This window comes from Cololabis saira, chromosome 23, assembly GCF_033807715.1.
Source record: "Cololabis saira isolate AMF1-May2022 chromosome 23, fColSai1.1, whole genome shotgun sequence".
Classification (NCBI taxonomy): domain Eukaryota; kingdom Metazoa; phylum Chordata; class Actinopteri; order Beloniformes; family Belonidae; genus Cololabis; species Cololabis saira.
Window position 1 is genome coordinate 35,166,894 of NC_084609.1, and position 15,410 is coordinate 35,182,303.

Consider the following 15,410-nt stretch of genomic DNA (forward strand, 5'->3'; position numbering starts at 1 on the left):
ATGTTCGATTAAACAGGAACTGTTGCAGCTGAACGGGGGCATCTTTTACCGTGACACAGCTCGACAGCTGCATGTTGAGGGACTTTTGATGACAGTTTCTTCAAGTGCTGATAGCGTTTGTGGGCGACACGTGGTGGCCTCTGTCCTTTCTGTCTTCCGCTCCGAGAAAGAGCTCAGACTAAAAGGGCATCAGGGAGCAAGTTGCAAAGGTTTCCGACTAAAGTCGTCTGCACTGTGTGCAGGAAGCACTTTGTTGACCCTGTCTAGGTTCTGCCAAGTTCTTTTCTTATTGGCCCGGGCAGCAAGTGTGTCTGTGTGTGTGAATATCAGCCATCCTCTTTAAAAGTTGGTTGACCCTCTTTGAATCTGTTTTCATTATTGGTAAGTAAACAATAGCAAGGTAAAAGACATCACATGCTGTAGTTTCTCCTAAAGTTGCTAGGTGAAGACCTGCCATGATCAGGTGATTTTAATTGTTTTTACACACAAGCAACAACATTAAAAGCGGGTACTAACTTGTGCTTAAAGGACCTAAACACAATCTAAAAGGTGTTGTGAAACAAAGGGAGTGCTTGTTCAGTTATTAGACAGTTAATATTGTCTTACGATAGTTATTGGTAATGAAGATGAATTATCAAATGGCACTTTTCCACTAGTACCTACTCAGCCCGACTCGCCTCGGTTTGGTTCTTTCCCACTAGGGGTCTAACGTGCCGGGTAGATACTTTTCGGGTCGGCTGCATCTGACGTCATCACACTACAGGCCACCGATTGCTGCTTAGAACCTCGGCAAAGTGGTTACAGAAAAAGTATCTACTGGGCACGTTAGACCCCCAGTGGAAAAGAACCAAACTGAGTGGAGGAGAGCCGAGTCAGGCTGAGTAAGTACTAGTGTGAAAGCGCCATTAGTCAACAAAACACAAAGGAAAAATATATAATCACACAAAACTGGAGCTTACGGTTTGAAAATGGTCTATAATGACTTGATAACGCATTACTGAGTTACTTGACTGAGTCATTGAGTTGTTCAGACATAACGACTGAATCCCAACAGCCGACCTCTGACAAGTTTGTGGGCTTAAAATTGTGTAAGGTGAAGTCAGCCCTAGTTACAGAAGCGTTTCTGGGTATGCCGTTCGTCCACTTATCCGACGCCTGTTGGAGCTGACACATCACCACTGTTGGTAGGGATGGCCAGGCCCGGTTCTACGAGGGTGCATAAGCATTGCACCCACAGTTTATGTGTTTGCATGCTCAGTTGAAAAGACGAAAAGAAAACTGACAAATGCGCGCGCGTTAAGGCTGATTTATGGTTCCGCGTTAAATCGACGGCGTAGGGTACGGAGCGACGCGCAACGTACGTTCGCGTACCTGCGTATCCTACGCCGTAGGCTCTGCGTTGGTGTAACGAGGAACCATAAATCAGCCAGTGTCCGTCACTCATCTGCGTCCAGCGCGCAGTTTGCTGCACCAGCAAGACGCTGCTCTCTGCTGCTCCGTTAACACAAAGTAACCATGGATATTCAGAAGTGGTTCAAGCACAACGACGCCAGCAAGTTTATATTCATGGTTATATTTAGGGCCCGAGCACTTGCAGTGCGAAGGCCCTATTGTATCTGTAGGAATTCTTTTTCTTTCTTTTTATTTTTATTCTTCTGACAAAAGGAAGGCCTTTTTTCCCCCTAAACGTGCCCAAAAAGTCACCAAATTTTGCACGCAAGCCAGGCCTGGCGAAAAATTTGATATTGAATGGTTTGCATTAATGGGCGTGGCCTAATGGCTCAACAGTGCCCCCTAGAAAACTTTGTGCCTCAAGCCCCACGATACGGTTTGACGTACATGTACGAAAATCGCTACACACCTGTATCATGGCACAACTGAAAGAAAAGTCTCTTGGAGCCATGCCCGAAACCGAACAGGATGTCGGCCATTTTGAATTAATCGTGGCATTTTGGCGAAATTTATGCCATTCCTTCGGCAGTTAATACGGCCCGAACGGTAACGTGCCCCCAAGTGTGTTATACATCAAAATGTGCGTCTCCATCCTCCGACACCACGCATTACTTTTCTCTTTCAAAAGCGTTACCGTGGCGACGCTAGACGCCAAAAAGCGCGCCCACCCTTCATCTGGTTGGTTCAGACAGAAAAAACTAGGTTACGTAACCTACGCCGTAAGCTCTGCGTCGATTTAACGCGGACCCATAAGCTCCGGAGCCGGCAGGCAGAAATCTCAAAATTTCGGAGCAAATTTCTTAACAGGCGTTATTTGGATAAACTGAGCCCAGGTTGGGGATCTTAACGGTTACTTTTACGCCTGAAAAAATATTAAAACTTAATAAAGTACCATATTAACAGCGCTACAGCTGAAATTAAAATAGCTTTTGGATCTCAGCTTCCTGATCAGGGTATGGATGAAAACAAGGGGGAGTAGGAGAATGCGACAAGCACCTGGGCCAAGTGCCCTAGATTTCAAGAGCCCTAAAATCTCCCCCCTCTTTTTTAGGTGGTAGGGAAGAAAAGAAGGGCGAGTGAAGAAAAGTATGGGGAGTATTGGGATTGGGCCTAAATGTAGCATTTTCTTTGTTCTGCAGCAATATTGCTGCAATAAAGCATTTGAAATACACTTTGAATATTCTTGTTTTGCTAGTATCATTCTACTTGAAATTATGGGAAAATGCATAATTTAGTATTGAATAACGTGCCAGGCATGCGCACCCCCTCTGATCTGAGATGCAGCCTAGTCATCATTTTCTAGAACCGGCCCTGGGGATGGTGGACATGTTTCCATCTGCTGGGTGGCCTCTCTCAGCTGCATGTTTTGCTGCCATTGAAACATGGACTTAAAATCAAATGAATGAAATTATGTGTTGATGTTTTCTTCTTTTTTTAAAACTCAGCAAGGGCATCAAAGGACAGAAAGTCAGCTGTTTTTAACACTGTCTTTTCTTTCTTCTCTCCAGCCGGAGTGGTACCTCACTCAGGTTCTGCTGTGGATCAGGAACAGCTCAAACTTCATGGAGGAAAAGATCCAGCCCGTGTTGGACCGAGCTGATGCAAACATCAGTGCCAAGGTATGCTGTTTCACATTCCCCTTTTGCACCAAACCGGTTCCCGGGCTGGCTCCGGGCCGGTGCTGGTGCTGGTTCACTTCTCGTTCAATTTGCGAACCAGCTGAGAACCGGCTTGATTTTCCATAGCTCGGGTGCTAAGGGGAGCCACGTAATTATGTCACTGTAAATGCCATTTACGTCCCTGTAAACGTCAGTTACGTCGCTGCGTTTGCATTGGCGCGTAGCAACAACTATGGACGACCTTGCAGTTGTACAGCAGCTGCTTCTGGCTTTACGCTACTTAATTGTGATCAGAAAACGGGAAATCCAATGCCGAAAGACAAGTTGTCTCCTCCACAGACCGCTGCTGCTTTGCCGGATCCATACTTTGTCGCTTATTTGAAAATGGCGCCCTCTCGCAGCTTTCTATTGCCGCCGGTCTTAACAACTCCGCCCCCCTGCGCTTACGTAAGCGATTCTTTCTTCTAGCCCAGCAAAGAGTTGGTGCTACCTTGGAACCGTTTTTCCTGGACAGTTCTTTGTCAGTGGGAACAGAAAGCCTGGTTGCAAACTAGGCACTGGCCCATGCCCAGCCCTAGAAGGTTTGGTGGAAAAGGGGTAACAGAAGGCTTCCATTATGTTGTTTCCTCACAGCAACTGTACTAGCGGTGTGCAGAGACTGATACCTTCAGGTACGTGTTGGCAGTCTGTGAAAAACCTCCAATGAGATGAGACTCTCACTTTGCCTGCTGTAGAACATGTGAAGAGTCCTGTTCCTCAACAGTACCGGCTGCACTCATTGTTACAATACGCATCAGGGTTAAACATGTTGGACACCACACAAGGGCCCGACTTAATTTCGTTGGTGCAGGCGAAGGTGGACATGGCAAGGTTTCTCCCAGAATTCAGCTGATGAGGCCTCTCTTTGTGAAAGTTGAGTATCTTCTCTAAAGCACCAGATGGATCCATGATCTAGACTTTGTCCTCAAAGATAAGCTTGAACAGTCCGTTAATATGGTGATCCCGTCAGCGGCGATTACCCAATGGGTAAAGGAGGTCAAAGGGAAGGCTGCAGTGAACATCATCAGGGACAAATGTTTCAGCCATTTCCTTTCCAGAGGAAGCCAGGAGTGAAACAAACTTAAATGTTATGTTTCTTCATAGAAAACATCAATGACTTTGGTTCCTCCGGCGAAAAGTTTGTTAAGGTTGAATCCGATGAGACGAGAAGCACCAGGTGTCAAAGTCCTGCAATCGCATCGGCAGATCTAGGAAAGGAAATGCAAAGATCCAGAGTTGCATGGAGACTACGGACTGTCTCTGAAGGATTCTGATGTTGGAGCAGTTTTTCAAACAGAGCAACAACATGGAACTTCCAGTTGTCCTTATTGAGGACCAGTCCCATCCACTTTTATGACACTTTCATGAACTCGTAGGACGTTGAAGACATCCCGACTTCCACACTTTGTGAGCCGTATCAGACTACCGAGCCACATGCTGGGTCAGGAATACATGCTGCTGTTGCAGGAGAGACAACAGTGTCAGAGGACAAGAAGGGCTTTGTCCCTGATGGTGTCCCTGATGGTGTCAGTGGTGGTGTCCCTAATGGTGCCCCTGTATCTGACGCTGTCACTCCTCCCAGATCCTGGTTACTGAGGTTTTCCTGGTTCACAAACGAGCTTCAATTAACTGAGTCCAAAAAATAACTTGGGTCAACATACCCTGACTTTTGGGTCTTGGCACCGGTGTCCGGAGTTCAGTCAATTCAGTCAACTGTTGACTCAGAGTTACCGCCACTATAAAAAGATCCTCAGCGGAGCTCCGATACCGTGATTCACCATGGCAACGGCGAGTAAGCGGGAGAGAAGCTCCTGTCTCCCTCCAATGGAACTGAACATATAAGTGCCATCATGATGAATATGAGCACATATTCAGACAACAGTGAAACACGGCCGTTGAAGTGAAGGAACAAGAGCTAACGTTCCAGAGCGAGTGAATGCGTAGACGAATTGACATATTTATGAAAGTACGTAACAGCCTGGTTGTATTCACTTTTAACGCATTTCAGAGAAATGGAAACATCAAAAGTTAAAATCATTCAATTTGCTGAAATGTCCAACCTCCCCCTCCGCCAGCGTATCCAACTCACCACCAGGTGGTGATCAGTTGACAGCTCAGCCTCTCTCTCTAGTGTCCAAGACATACGGCCGAAAATCAGTTAAAACGACAACAAAGTTGATCACTGACCTCCGGTTTAGGGTGTCCTGGTAACACTGATGGATAACCTATATACACAGAAGTCCAACAGCAAAACACCGCTCGGGTTCAGATCGAGGAGGCCGTTCCTCCCAATCCCACCACTCCAGGTATCACTGTCATTGCCCACGTGAGCGTTGAAGTCCCCCAGTAGAACAATGGAGTCCCCAGTTGGAGCACTATCAAGTACTCCTCCCAGGGACTCCAAGAAGGCCGGGTACTCCGCACTGCTGTTCGGCCCGTAGGCACAAACAACAGTGAGAGACCTTTTCCCGACCCGAAGGCGCAGGGAAGCGACCCTCTCGTTCACTGGGGTGAACTCCAACACATGGCGACTGAGCTGAGGGGCTATAACCAAGCCCACACCAGCCCGCCACCTCTCACCCTGGGCAACTCCAGAGTAGTGGAGGGTCCAGCCCCCTTCAAGGAGCTGGGTTCCAGAGCCCAAGCTATGTGTGGAGGTGAGCCCGACTATCTCTAGCCGGTATCTCTCAACCTAGAACACAAGCTCCGGCTCCAGCTCGTCAGGAAAGTCTTCAACTCTCATCTCCGAGAGAACTTCTCACAAATTCCGAGGGAGGCTGAGGACATTGAGTCAAATATCTCGGGGTCTTGTTATCAAGTGAGGAAAAAGATGGAGCGTGAGATTGAAAGACGGATTGGTGCAGCGTCCGCAGTTGTGCTGTCGGTGTACCGGACGGTCGTGGTGAAGAGATGAGTCAAAAGGCTAAGCTCTCGATTTACCTGGCAGAGTCCTGGCAGAGTCCCAGCAGGGCTTCATGTACTGTGGCCACTTTTCGTTATGATCAGGTGTTTTTACTCGCAACTTTGGCTTTAATTCACTCTTTATAACACCACATATTGGAAAAGTCCTCAGATTCCCTCAGTTACTATTTTTTGTAGATGGTTTGCCATTACAAGACTTAAATATACAGAATAAAATCAAATCAGTTACAAACAGCCAAATAACTGAGTTATACAAATGTATAAATGACACAGAGTAGTGTGTCACATGCTAACAGAAGTGTGAAGAAACAAGGTTTGTGTGAAACTGATTTAATTACATGATTGAGTCGTAATGGAAGAGAATAATGTTTTTGTGTTCTCAAGTTATACTTCTCCCAACGAAGTACCGTATTGGCCCGAATATAAAACGACCCTGATTATAAGACGACTCCCCTCTTTTTCAAGACTCAAGTTGGAAAGAATACTTTTTGAACACCAAACTAAATTTTTATACAGAAAATAATTACAGTACATCTGAAACAAATGAATATAACAATATATTCGAAAGAAAAAGCATGTTATTTTGCCTCATTCAAATCATCTTGAAGTTTGCATCATAACTTCTCCTCAGCTGCCGGTTAACCTGCTGATCTTCCACCCACTTTTCTCCAGGTTGTCGCTACGTTTCTCCATTTTCTGTTATCTCTTCTCTTATTTTCTTCTCTTTTCTTTCTTACCGCTATTTTTACTTTTCTTCTTCGTGACAGGGGTTCTCTTTGGCCTGGGGAGTTAAGTTCAGCATTGGCTTTAAAGATATCTGGCCCCATCTAGTGTTCTGACTGGGTATAATGTCTAGAACCCGAATGGAAGACGACCCCCCCTTTTTCAGTCTTATTTCAATGCAAAAAACACCGTCTTATATTCGGGCCAATATGGTAAAAAGAATTTAAAACACCAAATGTGCTCCGCAGTGATTTTTCCAGGTCTTCTTAATGATGGCGTGGCGGTTTCACTTTGGTCATGTGTCCCAGCTGATTGTGGGCCAACAACAGTGTGGGTGTGCGTGCTTGCAGGTGGAGTTGTGTCGAGGTCTGGTGTCTCTGGTCCAGGAGAAAGTAGCCGGCGACGCGTCCCGGATGCTCTACGACGACGCGCTCTTCTGCCATCTGGTGGAGGAGGTTCTGCAGTTCGAGAAGGAGCTGCGAGGCAACCATTCCTACCCGGCCGTGTTCCCCGGGCTGCTGCACATCCTGCTGGATGACGCCGTCCTTCAGAAGTGGCTGGCTGTGGAGAAGAAGAGTGAGTTGTCAGGGGTTGGCTCGTCACTGCTCAGGTCACCGCTGCTGTGGAGCCGTCGCCAGCAGAGCCGGCCCAAGACATAAGAGAACTAAACAGCTGCTTAACCCTTGTACTGTCTTTGGGTCAAAATGACCTAATTCTCCTGTTCCTTCTTTCCTCCTGCTCTCTCCTTCATTCTTCCTTCCTCTTTTCTCCCTTCCTTCCTTCTTTACTCCCTTCCTTCTTTACTCCTTTCCTTCTTTCTTTTCTCCCTTCCTTCCTTATTTTTTCCCTTCCTTCCTTCCTTCCTTCCTTCCTTCCTTCCTTCCTTCCTTCCTTCCTTCCTTCCTTCCTTCCTTCCTTCCTTCCTTCCTTCCTTCCTTCCTTCCTTCCTTCTTTCCTCCCTTCTTTCCTTCCTTCCTTCTTGTATCCCTTCCTTCCTTCCTTCCTTCCTTCCTTCCTTCCTTCCTTCCTTCCTTCCTTCCTTCCTTCCTTCCTTCCTTCCTTCCTTCCTCTCTTCCTTCCTTCTTTCCTCTCTTCCTTCCTTCCTTCCTTCCTTCCTTCCTTCCTTCCTTCCTTCCTTCCTTCCTTCCTTCCTTCCTTCCTCTCTTCCTTCCTTCTTTCCTCTCTTCCTTCCTTCCTTCCTTCCTTCCTTCCTTCCTTCCTTCCTTCCTTCCTTCCTCTCTTCCTTCCTTCTTTCCTCTCTTCCTTCCTTCCTTCTTTTCTCCCTTATTTTTCCCCTTCCTTCCTTCTTTCCCCTTCCTTCCTTCCTTCCTTCTTTCCTCTCTTCCTTCCTTCCTTCCTTCCTTCCTTCCTTCCTTCCTTCCTTCCTTCCTTCCTTCCTTCCTCTCTTCCTTCCTTCTTTCCTCTCTTCCTTCCTTCCTTCCTTCCTTCCTTCCTTCCTTCCTTCCTTCCTTCCTTCCTCTCTTCCTTCCTTCTTTCCTCTCTTCCTTCCTTCCTTCTTTTCTCCCTTATTTTTCCCCTTCCTTCCTTCCTTCTTTCCCCTTCCTTCCTTCCTTCCTTCTTTCCTCTCTTCCTTCCTTCCTTCCTTCCTTCCTTCCTTCCTTCCTTCCTTCCTTCCTTCCTTCCTTCCTTCCTCTCTTCCTTCCTTCTTTCCTCTCTTCCTTCCTTCCTTCTTTTCTCCCTTATTTTTCCCCTTCCTTCCTTCCTTCCTTCTTTCCCCTTCCTTCCTTCCTTCCTTCCTTCCTTCCTTCCTTCCTTCCTTCCTTCCTTCCTTCCTTCCTTCCTTCCTTCCTTCCTTCCTTCCTTCCTTCCTTCCTCCCTCCCTCCCTCCCTCCCTCCCTCCCTCCCTCCCTCCCTGACCTGAAGACAGCACAAGGGTTAGGCCCCTGTGACCACTAGGGGGCCCCCAAGAGTTAAAATAAATAAAATAAAATTATTTTTTAATGTGTGAGTGCTGATTCATACATTATTAAAGATATGTTATTGTACAAAAACACAATAATTAATATTAATTATAGTTTTAGTTTTTGTAGTACTTTGTTGTTGCACTTAATTGTTGTTGCAGTTTATTTAAAACCAAAGTAGATAATGTGTTTACAGTAAATGGTTTATAAATGATGTATTTGATTATTTTGTTTCTTTTAGTAGGCCTACACTGTAGATGACACTCAGTATCACTTAGTACTACATCACTTTAAATATTAAGTGTAAATCAACCCCAGGCCGCTCTTGTAGCTGAATTTGCTCCATTTCAGATTAAAAACCATAGATGGTAAAAACCTGACAGGCTGACAGTAGGATGATGGAAACAACTCTGCTGCAACTGTGCAGCTACCTGCACACTACTGTGGCCAGTGAGGGCAGTTGCTGACTTTATAAATATTAATTGAAAGATTTTTCTGCAAGTTTGTTAATCTGTTGTTGCTTCCATGGTCTTAATCACTGTGGATTACAATCTAACTACAACAAAAAGTTCTTACATCTAGTTTTACAAGTGTATTTGTAATGACAGGGAAGAACATGAAATAAGTTTATAGTGGGTGTGTGAATGATCAATAATCAGTATTATTGGCAGTAAGAGAGGGCCCCAAAATCACATTGTGCTTAGGGCCCATGGAGGCTTGGACCGGCCCTGGTCGCCAGTTTCACCGCTCCAATCCGTCACGCAGCAACGTGGAGCGTTCAACAGGAAACTTCCATTTAAATGGCGACAGGAGCGTAGTTATGTTGCAACCAAAACAATTACAAATGACTTTAAAATGTCAATTTTGTGACATCAAGTTTTTACCTTTGTCTCCAAGATTGTTTTGCACCGAGCATAACTCAAAGTGTAATAACTGCTGATTAGCAGTAGAGCGGAAGTTGCACAGTAAACCGTTCTTTGCAAACATGTCCGTTCTCCTTCAGAAATCTTCCAGACAGCTGGACCAGGGTGTGGTCCTACTGTCTAGACTAGAGGATGTCTGATGGAGAACGGGGAACCTAAGACTCTGTGTGTGTGTTGTCTCAGTGGCCGTGGAGAAGATGGACACCATGCTGTCGTCAGAGGGAGCCTGGAGCTCCCAGTACAAAGACATCAGCGACATGGACGAGCTGAAGGCTCCAGACTGTGCTGAGACGTTCATGACCCTGCTGCAGGTCATCACTGGTACGATCAATACTTGATTCTAATCTTTACAGTCTGCACTTTAATTGGCGCTTTTCCACTAGAACCTACTCAGCCCGACTTCACTCGGTTTGGTTGTTTCCCACTAGGGGTTGTGGTGGCAAAAATTGTTGTTCGTTCAATAAAGTGTTCAAAAAAGAATGTCTTGACACGTCAGCTGTCTTTTTTTAGTTTTAATAAAAAGAGAACATTCATGAATGGAGGATCACACAGTGCAGACCTGATCAGACGAGCATTCAGCCTGTAATGCCCTGGAGATGTTTAGGCACACGCTATCTTATACTTTCAGCCAGGCTGGGAACAAAAGACAAAACGTATATATGTCACCCTGACAACCATGCCAGGCACTGTGTCAAAAGGAGCTTGACCTCGGCCCTCGGCAGCATGTTCACAACAAAACAGGATTGTGAAAGCATACAAGACCCAAAATTTCCCATTACAGGGTCTAACGTGCCGCGGTTCATTTCTATAGCCCTTTACAGCCACCTCTAGGTGAGCCAACGTGCTTTACAGAATAAAACAGACAGAAATACAACATACAATCATAAGACAGAGCAAAAAAATAAATAGAATAAAAGAAAAGGAATAAAAAGTGTCACCACACTACTGGGTATTAAAAGCTATTCTAAATAACTAGGTTTTAAGCGTTGGTTTAAAAAGGCCCAGGTCAGAGAGGGATGTTCTGACTGGTTCTGTCTGCTGGTGTTTTTTGATTTCATGGATTATATTTTCCTTGTGTGTCTGTTTTATGGTTTTAACTTTGAATTTAATTTAATTTAAATTTTATTTCGAACATCAAACAGTAGGGAAAACTACTAAATAAATGTAAATAAGAAGAAGACAAAGGTATAAATAAAAACATCCATCATAATTAACATGCTTATATGCATATATATATATATATATATATATATATATATATATATATATATATATATATATATATACACACATACACACACAAAAATGTTGTATGAATATCAATAGTAACACATCCTCACACCTATATACACTGATATAAATTAATATATCAGTATCAACAATATACAAAAAAGAAAAGAAAACAAACAACTCATAACGGCAGAGCCGCACCCCAAAAGCAACCAAGACCCCCCTCAAGCCTCCTCAACTTGTTACCTTTGTGTATATAAATACATACATACATTTGACTCACTTACTTCCACACAGCCGCTCTGTCAGTGGTGGTCAGTGGTCCAGGTGGTCAGTGGTCCAGGTGGTCAGTGGTCCAGGTGATCCAGGTGGTCAGTGGTCCAGGTGGTCATTGGTCCAGGTGGTCAGTGATCCAGGTGGTCATTGGTCCAGGTAGTCAGTGGTCCAGGTGGTCAGTGGTCCAGGTGGTCAGTGATCCAGGTGGTCAGTGGTCCAGGTGGTCAGTGGTCCAGGTGATCAGTGATCCAGGTGGTCAGTGGTCCAGGTGGTCAGTGGTGGTCAGTGGTCCAGGTGGTCAGTGGTCCAGGTGGTCAGTGGTCCAGGTGGTCAGTGGTCCAGGTGGTCAGTGGTGGTCAGTGGTCCAGGTGATCCAGGTGGTCAGTGGTCCAGGTGGTCAGTGGTCCAGGTGATCAGTGGTCCAGGTGATCAGTGGTCCAAGTGATCAGTGGTCCAGGTGGTCAGTGGTCCAGGTGATCAGTGGTCCAGGTGGTCAGTGGTCCAGGTGATCAGTGGTCAGTGGTCCAGGTGATCAGTGGTCCAGGTGGTCAGTGATCCAGGTGGTCAGTGATCCAGGTGGTCAGTGGTCCAGGTGGTCAGTGATCCAGGTGGTCAGTGGTCCAGGTGGTCAGTGGTCCAGGTGATCAGTGGTCCAGGTGGTCGGTGATCCAGGTGGTCAGTGGTCCAGGTGGTCAGTGGTCCAGGTGATCAGTGGTCCAGGTGGTCAGTGGTCCAGGTGGTCAGTGGTCCAGGTGGTCAGTGATCCAGGTGGTCAGTGGTCCAGGTGGTCAGTGGTCCAGGTGGTCAGTGGTCCAGGTGGTCAGTGGTCCAGGTGGTCAGTGATCCAGGTGGTCAGTGGTCCATGTGGTCAGTGGTCCAGGTGATCGGTGGTCCAGGTGGTCGGTGATCCAGGTGGTCAGTGGTCCAGGTGATCAGTGGTCCAGGTGGTCAGTGGTCCAGGTGGTCAGTGGTCCAGGTGGTCAGTGGTCCAGGTGGTCAGTGGTCCAGGTGATCAGTGGTCCAGGTGGTCAGTGGTCCAGGTGATCAGTGGTCCAGGTGATCAGTGGTCCAGGTGGTCAGTGGTCCAGGTGGTCAGTGGTCCAGGTGGTCAGTGGTCCAGGTGGTCAGTGATCCAGGTGGTCAGTGATCCAGGTGGTCAGTGATCCAGGTGGTCAGTGACACAGGTGGTCAGTGATACAGGTGGTCAGTGGTCCAGGTGGTCAGTGATCCAGGTGGTCAGTGGTCCATGTGGTCAGTGATCCAGGTGGTCAGTGATACAGGTGGTCAGTGATACAGGTGGTCAGTGGTCCAGGTGGTCAGTTGTCCAGGTGGTCAGTGGTCCAGGTGGTCAGTGGTCCAGGTGGTCAGTGATCCAGGTGGTCAGTGATCCAGGTGGTCAGTTGTCCAGGTGGTCAGTGGTCCAGGTGGTCAGTGGTCAGTGGTCCAGGTGATCAGTGGTCCAGGTGGTCAGTGATCCAGGTGGTCAGTGGTCCAGGTGGTCAGTGATCCAGGTGGTCAGTGGTCCAGGTGGTCAGTGGTCCAGGTGGTCAGTGGACCAGGTGGTCAGTGGTCCATGTGGTCAGTGATCCAGGTGGTCTGTGGTCCAGGTGGTCAGTGGTCCAGGTGGTCAGTGGTCCAGGTGTTCAGTGATCCAGGTGGTCAGTGGTCCAGGTGGTCAGTGATCCAGGTGGTCAGTGGTCCAGGTGGTCAGTGATCCAGGTGGTCAGTGGTCAGTGGTCCAGGTGGTCAGTGGTCAGTGGTCCAGGTGGTCAGTGGTCCAGGTGGTCAGTGGTCCAGGTGGTCAGTGGTCAGTGATCCAGGTGGTCAGTGATCCAGGTGGTCAGTGGTCCAGGTGGTCAGTGATCCAGGTGGTCAGTGGTCAGTGGTCCAGGTGGTCAGTGGTCCAGGTGGTCAGTGATCCAGGGGGTCAGTGGTCCAGGGGGTCAGTGGTCCAGGTGGTCAGTGGTCCAGGTGGTCTGTGGTCCAGGTGGTCAGTGGTCAGTGGTCCAGGTGGTCAGTGGTCCAGGTGGTCAGTGGTCCAGGTGGTCAGTGGTCAGTGATCCAGGTGGTCAGTGATCCAGGTGGTCAGTGATCCAGGTGGTCAGTGGTCAGTGGTCCAGGTGGTGGAGGCTCCACCTGTGTCTCCTGGAGTTTCTGGTGTAGTAATGCAGGCTGGCTGGTGTTGAATGTACTGGACATGATCCTCCCAGCGCTGCTGCCTCCGTGCCCTTGAGCCCTGGCTGTGTGGCCTTTAGGATGGTCTGTAGCCCACAAGTCCTGTGTGTCACCATGGATAGAAATGAGTGTAATTATGGTGTGTGTGTGCGTGTGTGTTTGTTACAGAGCGGTACCGGGCCTTGCCATGTCCGTCTGCACAGCTCAAGTTTCTGGGTCTGCAGAGGGAGCTGGTCGACGACTTCCGCATCCGCCTCACTCAGGTAACGACAACGCTCGGGATTTAAAACAGGAGAGGCTCAAAGTGAGACAAGAATCTGAAAACAGCTCAATTAATGAGTCAATAAAAGATTGACCTTTATGAACTCCACAACTCAGACTTTGCTTTTTATCCGACTCAGCTGATTCGTTTGCATAAATCAAATGAAAATAGCAGCAGTAACGGGCCGTTTACTGAGTATTCAGCAGCAGTCTTTAACGGGCCTTACTAGAAGAACAGTCGGTGAACCTGAACCTGAGCTCTGCTGCAGCTGCACATCTGTAGCACATCTGTAGGACCAGTGGAATCTTCCAGAGAGAAATGTTGGAGAGACGTCCACAGATGCAGACGAGGAGGTTCATGGTGTCTCGTTTTCTCCCCAGGTGATGAAAGAAGAGTCTCGCTGTCCGCTGGGCGTCCGTTACTGTGCCATTCTTAACGCAGTGAATTACGTTTCTACCATCCTGAGAGACTGGGGGGACGATGTGGTGAGTTTAAAGACGAAAAGAAGCTGCCATGATGAATCCTAGCCATGATTCAGTACTATTATTGTGGAGCAGACGCTTTAAACGTGCGGACTGTTCAGCTTTGTGAGAGCACAGAATCCTCTTCACATCAGGTCAGTTCTCCAGGCTTCACTTTCGCGGCAACCAACGTTTATGAAGTTAGAGACAATCCGATTAAGTCTAAAATGTATTAATTGTAATTTATGCACAAGCACATTCACTCCAACTGAGCCAAAAATTCAGATTTTACGTAATGACAACTCATGTCTCACGTCCAACGTAAACACGACTTAATCGCGGGGAAGGAAAAACCTGCTTAAAGAGAGTAAAATATCCATCCAGCCGTCTGCCTCGGCCTGCCGGAGGTCCGGCATGAAAACAGATCATCATGGATCATCGCTGCCTTCAAGGTTGTCTTCAGAAGTTCTATACAACTATACAACCCCCAAATCATCTGAGACTAATCTCAAAGGCAGAAAATGAAAAGTCTTGTATCAGCCTTAGAATGAAGACAACACATGCTGCATGTATCTATGTTTTGTGTGAAATCTCACTTTAAGGTTCTGAAGTGGTCGGCTGCACCAAAATGAATCACACACACACACACACTCACTTTTGCTATAATGATATATTAACCTTTATTACCAGCCAGAAAAGCAAGCATTTGCATAGAAGACACACACACAATCACTCTTTTTGCTAGGACAAGGTGTCAAGTTATCCACCACAAATGGCAGAGCAATATTACGCACACACAATTACACAGGGCCAAGGCCTTATACTCTTACTTCGACACAAGAGACTGGAGAGCCGAACAGTCCTGGCAGAGTAGGCCAAAAAAACCCGCTGGGCGTCCGTGCACTAGACCCGCAGCTGACTCTAACCCGGACTTCCGGCTGTCGCGTCTTTATACTTTTTTACTCAGCACCTTGCGGAGGGGGGGGCCCGCAAGTTCTCAAAATAAGTCTCGCCTCACATGGGAGCAAAATCCCGTGTGAACTAGCTCCTCTCTCACAGTTTACATTTGTTATAATAAACAGCAGGTGCATGGCTGATTAAAGCTGTGTTTTGGGAATCCAGGACATTTCAGGACACAACATTTATTTTTCTCCCTTCAATCTATATTAGTTATAAATGGGTCCTCGGCTGCAAATGTAGCATGCAAATGTCTTTCCACATTACTCTTTTTGTTATTGGACAACTTCTGGCTACAGAGTAAACATTCAGGCAATGAATGCAAATGATTCGGTCCAAGAAACATTGAATCCTCTTCTCTCCTTTTTTTCTCTTTTTCCCCTTGGAAACAATCCCTTTGGCCGGGTTGTTTACAACAGCCACCTGCCTGGCGCCGCCCTGCTGGTAGA

The 15,410-nt window shown here is 47.1% G+C and overlaps 1 protein-coding gene across 1 annotated transcript in view; it reads left to right on the plus strand.

Moving 5' to 3' along the window:
• Positions 1 to 15,410, plus strand: part of rint1 (RAD50 interactor 1) — a 38,798-nt gene that overhangs the window by 14,880 nt on the left and 8,508 nt on the right. The window contains exons 7-11 of the mRNA XM_061714236.1: positions 2,961 to 3,071; positions 7,106 to 7,331; positions 9,784 to 9,921; positions 13,450 to 13,544; positions 13,924 to 14,028. Coding sequence (XP_061570220.1) covers positions 2,961 to 3,071; positions 7,106 to 7,331; positions 9,784 to 9,921; positions 13,450 to 13,544; positions 13,924 to 14,028 — 675 coding nt within the window. The remainder of the gene's footprint in view (positions 1 to 2,960; positions 3,072 to 7,105; positions 7,332 to 9,783; positions 9,922 to 13,449; positions 13,545 to 13,923; positions 14,029 to 15,410) is intronic.